Source organism: Pleurodeles waltl, chromosome 8 (genome assembly GCF_031143425.1).
Source record: "Pleurodeles waltl isolate 20211129_DDA chromosome 8, aPleWal1.hap1.20221129, whole genome shotgun sequence".
In the NCBI taxonomy this organism is placed as follows: Eukaryota; Metazoa; Chordata; class Amphibia; order Caudata; family Salamandridae; genus Pleurodeles; species Pleurodeles waltl.
The window spans coordinates 146,817,814-146,837,328 of NC_090447.1; the positions used below are offsets into that span (position 1 = coordinate 146,817,814).

General features: G+C 39.8%; 1 protein-coding gene across 4 annotated transcripts in view; it reads right to left on the bottom strand.

Annotated features, from left to right (window-relative positions):
* Positions 1 to 1,776: 1,776 nt before the first annotated feature.
* LOC138249824 (disks large homolog 2) overlaps positions 1,777 to 19,515 on the bottom strand; it is a 3,298,389-nt gene continuing 3,280,650 nt past the window's right edge. For 3 of the 4 annotated variants that reach the window (XM_069203947.1, XM_069203948.1, XM_069203949.1), the window contains one exon: positions 4,786 to 9,452. In XM_069203947.1, coding sequence (XP_069060048.1) covers positions 9,346 to 9,452 — 107 coding nt within the window. In that variant the 3' untranslated portion in view covers positions 4,786 to 9,345. Of the gene's footprint in view, positions 9,453 to 19,515 lie in introns of all 4 variants that reach the window. The other variant, XM_069203950.1, reaches the window with a different exon arrangement.

Below are 19,515 nucleotides of genomic sequence, written 5' to 3' on the forward strand. Positions count from 1 at the left end.
TGAGGCAGACTTTCTGGGTGTGCTCTTTGAGAAAGGATGCCATCCATCTGAGCGTGTTGTCTGTTATACCAATCTTGTTCAGGTGATTGATGAGTGTGTGGTGGGAGACCGTGTCAAAGGCAGCAGAGAGGTCAAGCAGGATCAGGGCGGCTGATTCTCTGTCGAGTACGGTGTGAATGTCATATGTTGCAGCTATTAGAGCTACCTTGGTGCTGTGGTTGGTTCTGAATCCTGATTGGGAGAGCTCTCATAGGTTGTTTTTCTCCAGGTGTTCAGTGAGCTGGAGGTTGGTGACCTTCTCCAGGACTTTGGCAGGGAACTGGAGCAGTCAGATGGGATGGTAGCTCTAGAGTTCATTGGGGTCTGCTGAAGGTTTCTTGAGGAGAGGTCTGACCTTGGCGTGTTTCCAGGCATCAGGAAAGGTGGCCTGGTTAGTGAAGTGTTGATGATGGTAGTGAGTTGGTGGCTGATGTCTTATCTTCTGAGGTTGAAGAGGTGGTGGAGGCAGGGGTTAGTGGGTGCTCCTCAGTACATGATATTCTTAAGGGTGGTTGTGTTTGATGAGCTGAGTTATTTCCAAGTGGTGAGTGGGTGGTGGGCTATGGTGGTTGATCAGAGGCTGGGGGGGGTTGGAGGTTTGGGGTTGGAAGTTCTTATAGATGATTGCTATCTTGTTGTTGTGCAAATGGTCGGTGAGGGTGACCCAGAGCTCCTGTGATGTGGGGATCACGTTTTTGGTGGCTGCGGGGCAGGTGAACTCTCTCAAAAGAGAGATGAGTGGGAGTGGATAACTTTTACTAGTAAATATTCCACTCTATTAGGGATGTGAAGATATTCATTTTTACATACTGGGAGTTACTCAAAGTGGAAAAAATTAATATATAATTTGTTGAAAAACCTTTGCATGCCATTTAAATGTGAAATGAACTTAAGTGATAAGCTGTTACATGTACATCTTTCAATTATAGAAGATACTCAACATGAATTAGCACCAAGGAAGAATGGAACATCTGCCTGTTTATCGTGCTTTAACTGCTATAACATTATTAGAGAGATTGTTTCAAATCCATATACAGGGAGGATTATACATATACCATAACACTGCACTTGTGTGAATAGCTTTGTGATTTATGCAGTCATGCCCATGTGGCATATATACTGTTGATTTTACAAGACCTGTGAAACATATAATAATACAACTTAGTAGAACAAACAATATTTTATCTGTGGCATGATTTTTCAACTTCATTGTCCTACTGTTGATCAATTACTATTTTAAGTGGATTAAGTAACACCTACGAAAGGAGGACTAAATAAAGAAAAGCTTTATAGAGAAACCTGATACCCCAGCACAACCTCTAAGTGAATGAATGAGGTATTTGATCCTGCTTCTTTTAAATGAAAGGATAATTATTCAGTAACAGATAAGATACTAATAGTTTGAAAATAAAGTAAGATATATCAACAGTACTATCAAAATCAAGGTGGGCACCACACGGGGACTGGTATAGCATCAATGAGGGTTAATCCCAATTGAGGAAATCCATTTTCGGGACACCATTGATGAACTGAAGTCTGGGTTTAATGGATAGCACCTGCTTGATGGCCAAATACAGATTTGATAGATTGTTCATGCCACTACTTATATTTATTAGGTGTTGGGTATATATAACTATATTCTGGACCGTAATTTTGTTCAGAATTAGATTAGTAAAATTAATTGTAATTTTTGTTTATTTTGAGTTGACATACTTAATATGTTTATAATTTTTTTTTAAATAAATTGGAAAATGATAACATATTTCCTGATGAAGAAACAAATCTGCTTTAAAAGCATTAAATAGGTTTGAGACTGATATTATTTAGCCAATGATACACTTTGTGAATGTGAATTTATCAGAAACAAGGAGGATATTGCCACAGTAGGTAAAGCCTAGTTGATGAATTGAAGATAATCTGAGATACATAATATGACACAGAAACACGCTAACCCATGAATATTAATTTTAAAGCTCTTTGTGGTAAGAAGGACACTGTTATGGTGTGTCCCAGTATTCTTTGCGAACAGATTATGGTGCGTGGGGTTGAAAAGGGTTGAAAACAGTAAACTTATTAACTGAACTAATGAAATTTAGGGGCATATTTATACTCTGTTTGCACTGAATTAGCATAATTTTTTTGACGCAAATTTGGTGCAACCGTAACTCCAAATTAATATTTTGATGCTAGACAAGTCTAGCGTCAAAATTTAAGAGTTAACTTCATGTTTTGAATGCATGAACCCACCCTACGTCAATGAGATGCAAGGTTGGCGTTGCCGTCCAAAAAATGACTCTAAGCCCATAGCGCCATATTTATCCCCCTGTGCAAAAATGGTGCACAGGTGGGAGGCTGGCCTAAATAATGGCGCTAAGCCTGCTTAGCAACATTATTTAACACCTGGGTCAGACCAGGCATTAGGGGACCTGTGGACCCATTTCCATGGTCAAACACCATGGAATGGGCTCACAGGTGCCCACCTCAAACCCCAGGAACACCCCCACCCACACCAGAGGGGCAACAGAGGATGGGGGACCCCATCCCAGGTAAGTAGGGTAAGTAGTGGTAAGTATTTGTGTTTTTTTTGTAAAGTGCCATTGGGGGCCCAACATGGGTCCCCTTGCATGGCATTGGGTGCAATGGCCAGGCCCAGAGCACACTTGTCCCATGTGCTAGCCATTGGGGTGGTGGGCTCTGGGTGCAATGGCCATGCCCAGGGGGCACTGATCTCCTGTGCTAGCCATTGGGGTGGTGTTCATGGCTCCTGTCTTTCCTAAAACAGTAGTTATGTTTTTGGTGGTTGTGATTCAGGAAATGGCGCTAGTCTGGTTAGAGGCATTTGTTTGCCTCTAACCAGGCTAGCGTCATTTTCCGATGCACAACCCCCTCCTTCCCTACCGCCACCCTCACCCAGCTACCGTCTTCTGAGATGCTAGTCCATGTTTAGCTCCGGCTTGCGCCATTCAATAAATACGCCGCCTGGCTGGCATTGTTAAATGAAGGCAAGAAGTATAAATATAGGCCTTAATTTCTTATTAGTGCAGACCAATATAAACTTTGATTAGATAGGACACACCACAAACACAGTTGGCTTTATATGCCATTAGAATGTGCTCATTATAAGGTGGCAATATTTAAGTATCTTGATTAATTGGGGTATATTGATAACTAAATCAACAGTATTTTGAATGGACATACAACTGTTGGGCAATGCTATACCTCGTATTTTAATTTTAGGGGACCATTGCAAATGCCTCTCCGCATGATTTTTTATGAAAATACAGTTGCTCTAATGTTGTTACATCAATCACAACTATGGGGTAATTGAGCCAGAAACTTTGACAAAACCAAGTTAAAACAATTACATTTCTAAAGCTCAAAACAGGTGGAATGGTTGACTATCCCTCACAAAAGAATACATACCAATATAGACATTTGCATAGCACACACTATGCACCGAATTGCATCTAGGTGCACTGAGAAGAAGTCAAACTTTAAGAATCTGGGTTCATCCTCACTAAAATGGGACTGTGTACATGAATAACTAATGCCACAAAAAGGTGTTAGGTGATTCAGTGTGAATGCTGAAGGATGTTTGCTTGTGGCTGTTTGTAGGCTGTATGAAAGTACATTTGCCCCATTATTTTATTGGATGCAGTTATGTGGTACCATGCTTAGAGTTCTGGGAGCATTCAGGAAATTAGAAGTGCTAGGTGCCTGGTTCACAAAAGGTAAACATACACGTTTGTGTAAATCTACAATTTTTTGCTATTCAGAAAGGTATTTATTACTAGGATCTTTACGACTGCAGAGTTTCCACACTTAAAAAGATAGGACTGTCCTATTTTTTATGTGTGGAGACTCCACAGTGGTAAAGATACTACTAGTAAAATACCTTTTTGCAATGCAAATAGTTGTAAACTGACACAAACGTGTAAGTTTATCTTTGTGAATCAATCCTAGGTGTCTTTACAAATATTTCACTTCAGGCACTATATTAAGAACTGTATCTACAATTGTCTACAACTAAATCTTTACAGGAACAGTATAACACTGTACAGGGAACACTGAAGCAGATTAAGTAGCAAAAAACATGTTCTGGGTTTAACTCACCACTAATCTGTGATTTAAACATATCATGACTAGCTGGGCGAGAAAACAAAACAGCACACAGGAATACAAGATTCCTTGTATTGAAATGTGTCGAAAGGCTGTTTACCAGTGGTGTCCAATGCAGGTCCTTGAGGACTGAATCCATGTCAGATTATCAAGATATCCATATAAGATGCATGTACATGCAATTCTACGTTGCCAGAGGTTATCAAGAATACTTGGCATGGACCTGGCTGTTCAGAACCTAAGTTGGCAAGAATTCATTTCTTGCCAAAAATATGAGAATACTCAGCCATGTATTACTTGTATAGTATGTTTAATATGCATTCAGGAATTATTTAATAGAGTTGCATCTGTGAGAACCAGCATACTTGATGACTTAACATAATGGCTGCCCTTGAAGTTGGGCCAAATATTATTACTGAATATTACAGGTCATTGGTCTAATGTGACAATATGAGAGTTTGCTTCCTCCTAAATCCATGTACTCTCTCTTTTTATTGGGCGTTCTTTACTGTTACACAAAGGATCCCTCCACACAAGCTGGTTTTCGCTGCACTGTTCTATATCAATTGGTATCCTTTCCTTATGTGGGGTGTCTATATCCCTCAGATAATAGGTATTCTTTTTTTTCAGCAGGGGTGTTTTTACTTTTCCAACATGGAGATGGCTCCCCTCTGGTGAATGAATTGTATTGCCATTATGGCCATATCTTGGCTTTGGGAAATCTACACTCATCACTATCCTCCCCCTTGATATTAGTTTCACACCTGTTTTACTACTCTTGCCTTGAAGTATCAGATACTGTTAATGCATAGGCTTACTTTTTAGGAGAGATTTTTAGTTTCACAAATGGAACTGGCTCTCCACGCACATGTCCTGTAAAGACTAACATTGGGCATACTGTCATAGAAAAAGCATACATTTTAGGAGGGCCTTTTAGTTTCTCAAATGGGACCCACACTCCTCACACCTTTCTTCTGTAAATAATGATGGTACCGCTTTAGCTATCTGCTCCTTTTTCAAAAAAGTTTGCCCAAGTCTACTGTTCGACTTGCTTTCTCTTGTTACTATGTCATTCACTAGATCCACTCCTTGGCCACTTCTATGTCCCCTTACAGGAATCCGATCACCACTCACTGGGATATTAGCACGTTACTTTTCACTATATTAAGTCACACTTGATATTATGACTCATTTAGTGACGCTCCCATTACTCATTGTTACTTATTGTTCTACTCTACTATATTATAGTGACCACAAGGCTCTTCAGATTTGATGAACTTCATGTGTTTGGCACCTTTAAAATCAAGGTGCTTTTTCTTCAACATGGTGTGCTCATAATAATATCTGGTATGCTTTACCTGGTTTATCCACAGCACTTTTCTATACTTGCAACCACAAAAACCTAAGGGGCATATTTATGAAAAGTGGCACATTATATTATGATGCAGCACTTTTCCTGTGCCTCATTGCACCCTCCCTAATGCCACCATGTATGCGCCGTATTTATGATACTACGGCACACCATGGCACACGTTAGGGAACTAGCGTCAACGTTTTTGATGCTAGTTTTGCGCTTTGCAGGATTAGCACCAAAAAATTTGACTCTAGTCCTGCAAGGAGGCCCATTGGCAGGTGTTAAAATGATGCTAAAATGGTGCAGTGGAAGCTCATAGATTCCACTGTGCCATTTTACTGGGCCTCCTGACACCGGAACGCCCCCTGCATACATTAACTTTGGCGCAGGCATAAGGTGGCGCAAGGGTTTACAAAGTGGTGCAGTGCGTGCACTGCGCTACTTTGTAAATATAGCACAGTGTTTTTACCAAACTAGCGCCACATTAGTGTAAAAAAATGAAGCTAATTTGGCTCAAGGTGGTTTGAAGGGGCTCATAAATATTCCCCAAAATGACATTTCCCCCCACAAGTAGTCACCTAGATTTTGAGTCAGATTCCAAATGGACCAATTAAGGAAAGAACCACTAGGTAGGTTTCTTAAGTTGTAATTTACTAAAGTTGACTAACTATGTGTAGGTGGCTTCAGATTAGAAGTGGCCCCTGTATAACATGGTATTACATAGCTTCCATTACCTATGTGACCAAGAGATTAATTTAACTTGTCATTTTATTTCCATATGCTAATAGACATATATTGTTTCCCCTTTAATGTAACCATAGTTCACTTGAACTGCCCACAGTGAGCGTTTAACAGAAATCAGGTGGATATAAACTCTGATGTATTGTGGCAGTGTTGTATTTAAGTCAATTGAACTGCAAATAGTGAATGAGAAAACAATTGTCAATGTTCTGAAGATTTGAATCCTAGAGCATTGAGGCAATGTTGTCATCAGGCCATCACAACTGAGGTCTGTGTCATATGTGTAAAATCATATTTTAGCTGTATTGCCTTGGATTTTAACGTTTCAAATGTTTTTTTTCAATCTGGGTTTGCTGCCCTAAGAAAGAGCCACAATGTGGGAATGAACCACATTGGGTGGCGCCCTCTGGCATATATAATAAAAGACTATTTTGACTGTGAAATAAAGATTCTCTAACTGTTTATAAATATCTGAACTTTTATTAAGCTATGGACCCTTTTTGTAAATCTTTCAATAAACATTAGCTTTTTGCTCAAATTGAGATAAACTAATGTTGCCTCTCCGGTTTTTGAGTGACTCTGCTTGTGTGTTTGTGATGTCACTGAAACAGTGGACCTTGTGTGTTCTATAGAGTGAGGAAAAACAAATTGATCACTGAAGTGAATGAAAGAGGGTATGATGCTACCTCTCATGGGCCCACATTACAATGATTTTGCCCTGACTTACTCTTGTAGTACTCCTGAAGGCCAGGAGTCTGCCAGGAGTACTGCAAGGCGTACTTACTCAGACACCAATCTGTGTGGATTGGCCCAGTAACATTAAAGTGAAATCAAGGGTATGAAAAGATCTCGAAAGTAAGGAAGCAGGTTCAAAAACACAGAAAATAAAATGGATGCATACAATTTTCATGCAAACACAAAAAACATAATAGTTTACTACTTAATGACATGCAGTGCATTGGTAAGTCAAGCCGTGTGTTTCAAAAGACGAAATGGACCACCAGCACCAACATGTTTCTGTAAGTAAGAGGTGAAAACTGAGTTTTTCTGGTAGCCACAGTTTTCTTTGATATCTCAGGTAAACAGAAGACCAAAGGTCTCATTTTACCTGGGTACTGTAATTCATTCTGATAAAAATAATTCAGTATTAGCTGTGAAACTAAAATAAATAAAAAGCCTCCGATATTAGAGGTCTGGCTTAAAGATAGTTGTGTCTGAGAGTAGGACATTATTTTATTAAAACCACTAATAGTCAGTGCGTAAGTACCCCATTTTCTGAGACTTTGGTAAACACACTTTGCAATTTAACATACACATGTCTGCCTTATCTAGTGTTCTTAAATAATAATTGTTTCTGATCAGCAGTTTTCTATTTATCAGATGCAATCATCGTAAAAAAGCATTAAATGGTTTGCAATTTATAAAGAGGATGTCTTAGTCGAGGGTTCCCTTTCCATGTCAGATTTTCAAAAAAACAAGTCACTATGTATTTTGTTCCATTTGGATCTACTGTATGTAAAGTACATTTTGTAGAAATCTTGAACATCTGTTGTAGATCTGGCCTTTCTGACTCTAGGCTGCCCAACCCTCCATGCATGGACTTTGTTCCAACAGAAATATAAGCAAATGTGTCATGTATAGTTCTTAAAGAAAAGTAAGTCATAATTACCAAACCTAAATTAACAATGAAGGAAAAGCTGTTACTCGACTACAACTACCTGTATGTGACAAAGTTTAAATACCTGTGTTAAAGGCTGAAACAGTTGCCAAGTTTAGAAATCTATACATACTCACAATAACATATTTTATAAGCGCTTTTGTTTTGAAGAGGACCCCTCAGTAACATACATTCACTAGACTAACATAATTAAACGTGGAAACCCTTTTTGTAGGCCTGCCTGACTGAGATTCTGGTGCGTGAAAGAGAAAACATAAATGTGCTATGTTCTGCAGACAGAGTTTGTTATTGTGTTAGGTTTTCCAATATTATCCTTCCTATGTAGACGTCCACATTCAGACAACATACAGTGGACCATTTCACAGCCTGGACCATAAACGAAACATAAGATACAGAAAAAGGAAGAAGCCTTCGAAATTGAAGGCAGAAGGGGCAAATTACCCACTAAAGCTTGTAAAAAGAAAATGTGACTTTAAAGTTGTTACAACCATGGTATAACAAATCCAGAAACTTTCTAGACATGTTGCTAGTGATGTGACCTTGAGCAAGAGGACGGCCTCCAGTGGTGATAAACAGTACTACAAAATCTCTGCCAGATTAAATCTATCATTTACATGAACTAGGCAATGCAATGTTCTGTTGACCCCAAATTTGTTTTCTAATTGGGATGTAAATGGGTGCTACCTTGTCATTTTGTGGAATGAGGGATAGCTGGCTCACAATTTGCATCCAGGTATAGATGTTGGGTACTTTCCCTGTATGCTTGGTGAGGGTGGCTAATTACAGAAGAATACTCTGGGTAACTACTATCACTAACTTTTTAAAAGATATGTCAAATCACCCAAACAAGTGGCAATGTGACCCTTCTCAGTCTTCCTTTTAGATTTCCAGCGGACTCCCATGGATATCCTTAGTGACCACTTCTGCCATTAATTTGAAGGTGATATAAAATGAATGAACCACACGACGGCCAGACCAAGTAATGGTGCACCAAGAAATCCCCCATACGAATGAATTAGGATTGAACCGGAACCATGCCATATATGTTTCCAAAAGCTGGATAAGCACTGTGAGTCAATGAAGGATACAGTAAGCCATTAATGATAAGGCTGTCTATCTGGGCTTGGGTGTGGCGGTCTGCTGTTGTTGGAAGGACATCCACATTGCAAGCAGCTGTCTGGAGGAATCACTGGTCATTTAGACTTTTGTCTTCATTTTTGCAAAATAGGTCTTTCCTTTTCATACTCTTTCTAAGTTCAGTATGGCTTCAAACCATTCAGTGTTATGCATTCAGTAATAATCACACTGACTGCAAGGACATAAATGCAATAAAGACATAAAAGCCTCCATGCATGATTATCATAGTCCTCTAAATAATCCTCTCCGTTTGCGATCAGAGGTGCAACAGCATCATTTACAACTTTTCTTTTGATGGAATCCAGATGACAGGGCCAGATTGTTCTTCAATCACCTGTTTGCAACAGTTGTAGATATCTTCTAAAGTATCTCCTTGAACAATAGCTGAAAAGGTTTAATTAAGAAGGATGTTAATTACAACATCTAATATAGCAATTAGACATGAAATGCCATATTAGGTTACACGAATTAATGCAGATTTTGATATTTTAAAACTGTCATTCTATGTAGAAATTGAAATTTCTGAACAATGTTTCCAATATCATCATATTTGCCCATCATACGCCTCTCTTTTCCTTGCTAGCCCTCCTTTGCATGCTTTGCATCTGCAGCACGTATTTTATTTATTGTACAAAGTCGAAAAAAACGTGAAATTTTACACACATTATTTTCATCAAAATATGTGAACATCATGACATTAATCTCAGTCTATAAACACTTTTCCCACAGCATAGATTGTTCTAATTATGCACGTCAATTTAAAAACAAAACCGAAATTTTGAGTGTTTAATTTTTCTGTAATTTTATAAGCTATTTTTGTGTTACACTTGATCCAATTACTTACCTGTGATCTTCATTGCTCTGACTTCTGCTCTGCCATATCATACATCTTGCAAATAGCCTTGTTGTTAAACTTTGCAGAACTGAATTGAACGTAAATGCATAAAATATGTGCTTTGCCGCCATGATATATACTAATCCCTATTCATAGAATCAGAAGTAGTGCACATATTTTTGTTAGGTGCGCTGACGGGGAGGTCGGTGATTTAGAGTAATCACAGAGGTAGTGGGAATAGGAGATTTAGTAGCAATCTGCAAATAATAAGCCTCAAGTTTCACTTTTCAACTGGTTTGAAATTCATGGAAAGGTGATACTATCATATATCTTTTCTGACCACTATATGCACTAAAGTTCGTAGACTATCCCATCGAATAGCACGAAAGCTGACAATCAGCATCTGGAAGTGTGGGATTTTAATTTATCTTTGGCAACTCAGCAAATAAAAATCCCATTAAGAGAATCTCTGTACCACACTTTGGCCCTAGTTACGAGGCTGGCGGTCATGAGCCCGCCAGCCTTGCCGTGGTGGTCCTACCGCTGCGGAGCCGACGGTAACGACCGCCACTTTAAGAGTTGTGAGGCTTAGCGGGCGGAGTCCTGCTGGTGTGGCGGTGCCGGCGAGGGACCCGTCTCTGCAGCGCCGACCACCAGCACAACTGCTGGCTGCTTTCCACCTCAATAATGGCAGAAAGCAGCCAGCACTCATAATGTGGTGGTCTGCTGACCGTCAGCACTGGTGGTCATCTGGCGGGTCGGGCTTTGGCGGTCAGTGAAATTGACCACCAAAGTCCAAATGAGGGCCTTTATTCTTAGTCTACTGCATTTGCATAGCTAAATGACAGATCTAGGCCCATATTTATACTTTTTAGTGCCGCATTAGCGCCACTTTTTGATGCAAAAACGGCGCAAACTTACAAAATACAATTGTATTTTGTAAGTTTGCGCCGTTTTTGCTTCAAAAAGCGGTGCTAATGCGGCACTAAAAAAGTATAAATAAGGGCCCTAATCTTTATTAGATATGTTACTCCAATATGTTACTAGCTGATCAGACAAGGTTAGTTATAAAATATCCAATATATTGTCGAACCTCTCATCGTGAAGCTTGAAACTATTTCCTTGGAAAAAGAAATATTAAAACATCATTATTCCCTTTGACCAAATGTTAAAAGCATTTCAGGGGGACATATCTGTAAAAAGCTAGATAAATGTATTTGAGAAAGATTGGAAGACCAAATACACATTATCACTCCAAGTGTAAGGCCCACAGTGAAGCCTGGTTCTAAGAGGAAATAGAGCATTTAGGTAGATAATTTCTCTTAAGACTATTTCAGAACTCACTGCACGGTTTTTTGGCATTAAGATGCCTCATAACTTCAGTATAGCCATATAGGTATTTAATACACAGTCTTCTTTGCTTTACCCCAAATCAGCACTTCTCTTTACAATTAGTCACAAAGAATCTACGACTTACAAGATTTTTCATACATGCAAAATTGCAAGGATTTTCAAAACTAAAGTCTGGACTCTATAAAGAGCATTTCTGCAATTTCTAAACTAAATATCGTGTTTTTCACTATTCTATTATGTTTAAAATCCCTCACCTCATTTTCTTTTAATGTCTCCACAGAACAAACAAAAGATAGAGTGCCTAGTGAAATAAGTGAAATATAACAATCACAAATACAGTGTGTTCCCTAGATGAACATTCTCTGTTTTATTTAGTGTTTTCCTAGAAATATTCACGTCACCTGTGCCTCTGTTAGAGAAGGAGTCTTCCCAAATACTTGCACAACAGCTTTTACTAAATCTTTTTTTTTTTAAAAGCACTACTTGCATTTGCTAGGAAAATGAGTGATGGTCATACCGTACCCAGTGACGGTGGTGGGGATTCTCAAAGCCCTGAGGCAGACGGGATGACATGTCAGAGGTTTACAATAGTAGAGCAGTGGAGGCTCTGCCAATGAAATCTGGCACTTCCCACTTACAGAGCATGACCACTGGCATGGCTTGAGTACCGACACATGAGAAAATTTCACGACTGGCTGGTATTGTTATATTTTTGGAGAATGGGTAGGTGGAAGATTGATGAAACAGTATTCCACAAGAACAGAAGTAGATTATGGTGGGAACATGTCAGCTCCTAAAATGGTTAACATCTTGCATGGTTTCACGGGGGATGATGGCGCCTCTTTCCTGAGCTGCACTTAAAGGGATCCCTCTTCTTGGTTGGGACACCTGTAGCTACGACTTGGGAGTTTTCACCAGGAAAAACAATATTATAACAAATATTATATTTGCCGTGGTCCAAACAAACTGCTTGTGCATGCCACGTGTGCCTTTGTCGAAGTGCTGAGTTGATGGTTGGCATGTGTGGAATCAAAGTGCAACTCCAGCCGATGTTAAGTGTATGAATGGAAAGAGAGCTTCACGGAAAACTCTACGCAGTTGGTCAAGAAGTTATGACCAAGATCACATGAAAAGGTACCTCGCTGCCACACAAAATAAAGTTATACATTGTATGGGGCGTTAACGTAGAAGGCAGATTCAACCAGGTTTACAAAAAGCAGCAAAGGATATCATTGTGTAAATAATGCTGCAAACAGAAGCGCTGCAAGGCAGAGATCAACCAGGTCTAAGAACATGCAAGCTGTAGTGTAAAAAGAATAAAATAGATGACTTATCGAGCCCGCTAAACAGAGTCCTCATGTCACAGTTGACAGTTGCCCCATGACATGTGCCTGGGGTTGTGCTAATCGAGCTGTCCATATTTACAGTGGCCAGAAACCTAGCTGAAGGCCATTCGGCCAATGGAGCCCATCAAGGACGACCCTAAAGCCAGCCTATTGCAGGGCCAGGGCATGAATGGCACTGATCCCGGCTTCCTGCCAGGAAAGGCTCTGATCCTCACATCAGTAAGTTCCACATTGATCTAAAGTGCTGCAGCATTCCTGAAACCACCACCCCCTTTTGACACTACCAAAAAGCAAAATATTGTCCAAAGATGTACTGCGTGGGTAGAAACATTTGAAGATTTCATTGATGCACTTGAAGAAACTGATAACAGGAAGATTATCAAGTGTCTCAAAAATCTTGCTGGCGATGGTGTGAAAGAAGTCATAAAGACAATTCTGAGAACCGATGAAGAAGTCACATACTGCCAGATTAAGGATGCGTTGAATCTCAGGTTCATTACAGTACCAAAATCTGATTATGAACAATACATTTTCAGTCAAGAACATCAAAGAGATGGTAGGACAATCAATGAATTTGTCGAAAGACTTGACACACTCATCAAACATTGTAAGTCCAATGAATTTGATGTTGACGAAGCCATACTGCTTGGGGTTATCTATGGATGCTTGTCTAATTCATTCAGACAATGAATGCTGAGAGAAACTCTTACGGCCTCATTTATGAGGCCCTTGTGCTAACTGAGCGTCACTTTTAGCTGAGCTCCAGTGGCGCTATGCCCTTTTTTATATTTACAAGGTGGTGTTAAGCCACTTTGAGTGGCTTAACACCACCTTGTAAATATGAGACCCCCAACACAGTTTTCTATGACAGAGGGGCGTGCAATGGCTGTAGCTGTGGGTGTTTCCACACATCACCTATTGCTTCTGACATTGCCCCAGATTTATGAGAAATTATAAACCTGAGGCAGCGCCAAAAACTAATGCCACCCCAGGGGTGGCATTTGAGTGGAGCAACAAGTAGAAATACTTTTATTTTTCCTTGTTTTTGCTTTTTCTATGTGTGCCGTATTCTGCAGCACACATAGAAAGAGTAAAATGCCACAAATGATTGCTCATGTGCAGGAAGGTGTCCCTTCCTGCACCTAAACAATCATTAAATAATGAGGATTTGTACTTCCATGTGTGCTGCATTCTGCAGTGCACACAGAAGTAACAAATCAACATTATTGATTGTTTATGTGCCAGAAGAGACAACTTCCTGCACATAAACACTCACTCCCTGCAATGCAGGCACCCTTGCACTATGGTGTATGGGTGCCTGCATTGGCACTAAACAGCTAATTTAGCACCGTCACAGGGGAGAACACAGGGATGCACCGTATTTTGTAAATACAGCACAGCCCTGCGTTCTGGAAATGACATAGCTCGGCATAGCAAAATTGCTTGAGGCACTGAGCTGTGCCATTTCCTAGTAAATGAGGCCCTCAGTCTGGAACAAGTGGTGAAGGATGCCAGAGTTGATGAATGTTGTGAGAGAGAAGCTGCTCACATGGAGGCCGGAAGTACCAAGAGTGGGGTCATGAGTGTGAAAAATAAGAAGCAAAAGACTGGAGGACACAAAGTGATGTCCACACACATGTGTTTCGGATGTGGATTTGAGTTTCCACATGAAGGAAAGTGTACCGCCATTGGTCAGATACACAAAGGCCGTGGTAAAGAGAACCATTTAGTGACAAAATGGCTGCCAGAACATTTCAGAAGCAACATTCAATGCATGCCATCAGTTGAGGCAAACAGATACTAAACAAAGTTAATCGTCATCTAAACCATCATCAGACAGTTCTTCCACCTCAAAAATAAGTGAAAGCAAAGAAAGTGATTGTGCCATGTCGATGTCTACCTCAGAAAAGTACAACAAATCATGTTCACTTCCACTTTTCCCCACAATTAATATGTCATCCTGAAAGCATTGTACGTGCTTCGTATCCCCCAAAATACTTTTCATTAATCTTTGAAACACCGCAGAGGCTGAAGCCAGTCTAAAAGGCATCCTTTTGTAGCGGAAAGCCACTAACGGTGTAACAAAAGATGTAAGATGGCTAGATTGGTCATATGAGTTAACCTGATGATATGGGGATGACATATCCAGAATACTAAACATTATTCCTTTTCCTCCCATTGTTATTATTTTAGATATGTTAGGAAGTAGTTGTCTATCCGCCAAAATGTTCTTATTAAGATCCCGAAGATCTACACACAACCAAATTTTGCCTCCTTCCTTCTGTGCAATCAAAACCGGTGTGAGCCATCCAGAGTCCTGAATCGGCTAAATAATGTCCTGTTGTAGCAATTTGTCCAATACCTGTCTCAAGGGCTCCCTCATCATATTATTTATATTTCATACTTTGCGGACCACCGGTTGTGCTCCCTTCTTTAATATTATTTTATAAGACAACCCCTTCAACAAGACCAATTCAGTCATAAATACCTTTGGATATTTTTCCACTAATTTGTCTTGAGCTCCTTCAATTCCTACCTCCATTTCATCCTTCTCTGCTAACATTATTGGTTCCTTCACATTTATATTTATTACTATGCCCAGATCTCTTTGATGGCGCCAACCCTATAAATCTGAGCCATAGTCTGTTCTATATATATATCCTCCCATAAACAGCCATCTCCTTAAAAGTGAATGTCATCCATTTAGTTCAGAAGATTGCTATTTTCTTTCCTGCATAGCCAAAGGCCGTTATATCCGGTTTGCACATTTGAGAATCTTGCATACTCGCCCACTTAATTCATGTTTCTTTTGATATGAGAGTGAATAAGCTTCCATAGTCAACTAACGTCTTTATGGGCATGTGATTCAAAAGCATTTGATAATGTGGCTTCTCTAATTTATCAGTATATTCCAATTTCACTTCTTGTGCCCCCATTGTCATCTTAGTTTTTTTGTTTTCACATGAATGTTCTAACTCTCCACTTACTGCTAAAACCACTTCACAAATGCTCTTTTACCGCAACTTCTGCAAATTGCATTCTTCACCACACACATCTTACTAGATGCAATATGGGCTGGAGAATCACAAAGGAAACACTTCACTTCCCTCCATCCAACACTCTTCCACCTCACCACTCCATAAACTTTGGATGTTTCTAAGTTTTCTTTTACAGTTTAATCTTTTCTCTGTTTCTACTCCATTTACACTCCTAACTTTGTTTATTACATCCTCTTTTTCCTATCATTTAGTTTGTCTATTTCTCACAACCACAACGCTGTGTGTTCCATGCCTTTAACTATTTGTATAGCTTCCTCCAAATTGGGATCTTTCATCAACAGTTTTTCCTTTATCGTCTTACTCTATGTGCACCTTACTATCCGGTCTCTTATCAGCGAATCGGTCAACTGTTCAAATCGACAAGATAGTGCAAGGCCTCTTAATGCTGCCACATATGATGCCATGTCCTCGGTGACTCTCTGTACTCTTGAAAAGAATTGATGGCATTCTAGAACAAAATTCGTTTTAGGAGTAAATTGAATGTCTAACATTTGCATAGACATGTTGAAAACATTAGTGGGTTGGCTATCACCCATTCACAAAGATACTTCTGGTAGGTCCTCATAAATCCTTCTTCCTTCAATACCCAAGTGGTGGAGTATTAATGCCTGTCGTCTAAGTGGCCCATATCAATCTCTCCCCAATGGCTAACAAGTAGGTTATGAATATTTTCTTCCACTGTTTCCAAGGTATGGGTGGTTCTCCTGGTGTCGATAAAAATGGTAATGATGATGCCATATTTTGCTCTGCCATCTTTATTTCCTCTGGTTTGTATCCCCCTTCTTAATTTTGTTCCCCTTACACTATACTTAACAAAATAAACTAAAATAGAAATTTAAAATAACAATTTAACATAACAAATTAATATGATAAGTTATAATAACAATCCCGCCCATGAACTGATCCTGTAACTTATTCTTAGAGCAGTTGAGGATTTAAGGTTTTAGTTCATTTAGATGTTTTCCTTATTCCTTGTTCCTCGTTCTAGTTTCTAATCCAGGAAGTCCTATTTCTATTGTCATGATCAGTTATATCTCCCATAAGGACGTTTCTGTAATGTGATTAGTCCTTCCTCCATTTCATGGCACTGCAGTGTCGTGATAAACTGTAGAAAAACATAACCTGATCAGCTGATCAAACAGGGTAATACTTATAAAGCATATGCTTTCGCAAAATGCCACTTCAGTTTGCTTGTATGTGCTTTCAGTACTGTTGGCAGCATCGCATTTTACTCATGCGCTTTGGTCGCGTTACTGCTCCCTGGTTATAGAGGCCTTGCACACCTGCTCATGCTGCCCTTTTCTCCTGCCAACTTTGTGCTTTGCTTGCACTTCATCTTGCTCGTGTTGCCCTGCTGCCAGTGCTCCTGCTGGTGTAGCGATTCGTAAAGGTGATATAACCGTTATGAAATAAGTTGAATTCTCTCTTTTCTTATTTTTTGCTACAAATCATAAAGGGGATAGATTTAATGATTACAACTTTGAATGAGAAAGTTCCACTTGCATCAAAATCGAGTAAGGCAGCGCTGCACAAATGCAACGTCCATTTCAATAGCTTCCGATGCAATGTCAGTTTCAATTGCTTCCAGGGGTGAAGATGTCTGATGTCTGTCCTCCACCTGCACAGACCAGGTCACTCATCTCTAATGTAAAGATCACACTCCAGCCAGATCTTCTTCTTTTCATTTTCCTTCATTATATGACATCTCCAGCAGACTTCCTCTGCTCTTCAGCCCTCTTGTCTTCAACCCACACATTCCATATGATGTCATAGCTACCTCATTACATTCTTTCATCTTTATTCTATTGGACATGTAAAATCTTCACAGAATGCTAATCACAACATAATAAGTTAATTCCCTTCATTATTTGGGAAAGTTGAAGACTATGAAAGTAAAGCTGCATATTAAAAAGGATGTCTGTCCTGTTGCTCAGAGACATAGACAAGTTGGTTTTCATTTGCAAAAAGCTGCTGAAAAATAACTTGAATCAATACTTAACATGTAGTTATTGAAGGTTCCACTGGTCCAATGCCATGGGTTTCTCCCATAGTAGTAGAGCCTAAGAAGGACCGTAAAGGAGCTATGTGCACATGCATTGACATGTGCCAGGGGAACAAAGCAATTGAACGAGAATGACAACCAGGACAGCACATTTCTGACATGATAACAGAATTGAATAGTGCAAAGGTTTTTTCTCGACTTGATTTGAATAAAGGTTATCATCAGTTGGAACCTGAAGATTACAGCCTTTTCTTTACATGTTAGTTTGTTTATATACAAGAGACTTACTGCCTGATTTAGAGTTTGGCGGAGAGGTTACTCCATCACAGCCATTATGGATATCCCGTCCACCAAAATATAAATCCCATTATATTCTATGGGATTTATATTTCGGTGGGCAGGATATCCGTCACCATTGTGGCAGAGTAACCCCTGCACCAAACTCTAAATCAGTCCCTTAGTTTTTGTGTGTCATTGGCTGCAAAACCTTTCCAAGACGTCATATGATTTATCATACAACCTATTGTGAATGCATTTAATTATAGTGATGACATATTCATTTTTGGAGCTACTCAAAAGGAGCACGATAGAGCTCTCAATGATGCTGAGTTGAACTTAAATGCAGACAAGTGAGTTCAACAAGACAAAACTGAAATTCTTTGGGCATAACTTTTCTGATGTGGGTATTACCTCTGATCCTGCAAAAGGTCTAGCTTTGACAAATGCTGAATCCTCACAAGTTGTTTTGAATGGTATGTTCTTTTCTTTGAATGGCCAGTCAGTGCTCAAGATAGATAAATGACTTTGCCACTGTTAGTGCTCCATTATGAGAGCTGACAAAGAAAAATGTTTCTTTTCAATGGTCACAAGAATGTGAAAGAAGTTTCAAACACGCTGTTGTAAATGCTACAGAAATGGAGTACTTCAATCCAAAGCATCATACACAAGTTGTGGTAGACGCTAGCATGGTCAGATTAGGTGCTATACTTGCACAGCATAGTGGGCACCCAAATGCTAGACCGCATACTGTGACCTATGCTAGTAGACGCTTGACTCAAACAGAATGTGCTTACTCACAACCCGAGAAAGAAAGTTTGGCTGTAGTATGGGCTTGTGAGCATTTCCATGTATTCCTGTACGGAAATATTTTTACGCTGGTAACTAATCATCAAGCTTTGCTGACCATCTTCGGCAATCCAAACGCCTCCATGGATTGAATGATGGGGACTACGATTGCAAGAATATGATTATATTATTGTGTATTGACTAGGAAAGGATCAAAATCCTGCTGACTACTTTTCGAGAGTGCCTATCCAAGGTCATGGTACTCCATCGAAGTCGGCTGTGGCCTACATCGATTTAGTTGTTTAGTCAAGTACACCGACTGCTGGATCGTTATCCCAGATTGTCACTGCTAGTGGCCTACTGAAGTTAAAAGACATAGGACCTGGTTTAGATCTTGAGAGTGTTAATGCCAAACCATGGTGGTGACAGATCCCAAGATGTTCCGTCTGCCGATGTACTGGTAGCTGTTTGCTAACTGGTGGAGGACAACACAGAACCTAACGGACATCGGACAATGGCAGTGGCTGTGGAATACAGGTAAGTCACACACACACACGCACACACACACACACACACACACACACTGTACTTTTGCCATATGTGTCCCCCTGCATCACACATGACACCACACTATTATCCATTGCCATTCTACCACAAAATGTACATGCCGCAAACACACATTGCCCTACATTATTGACACAACATATACACACTATTGACACTGTACCCACACACAACACAACCAACACAATTACACACTCTTCTACACAAACATAATCACACTATA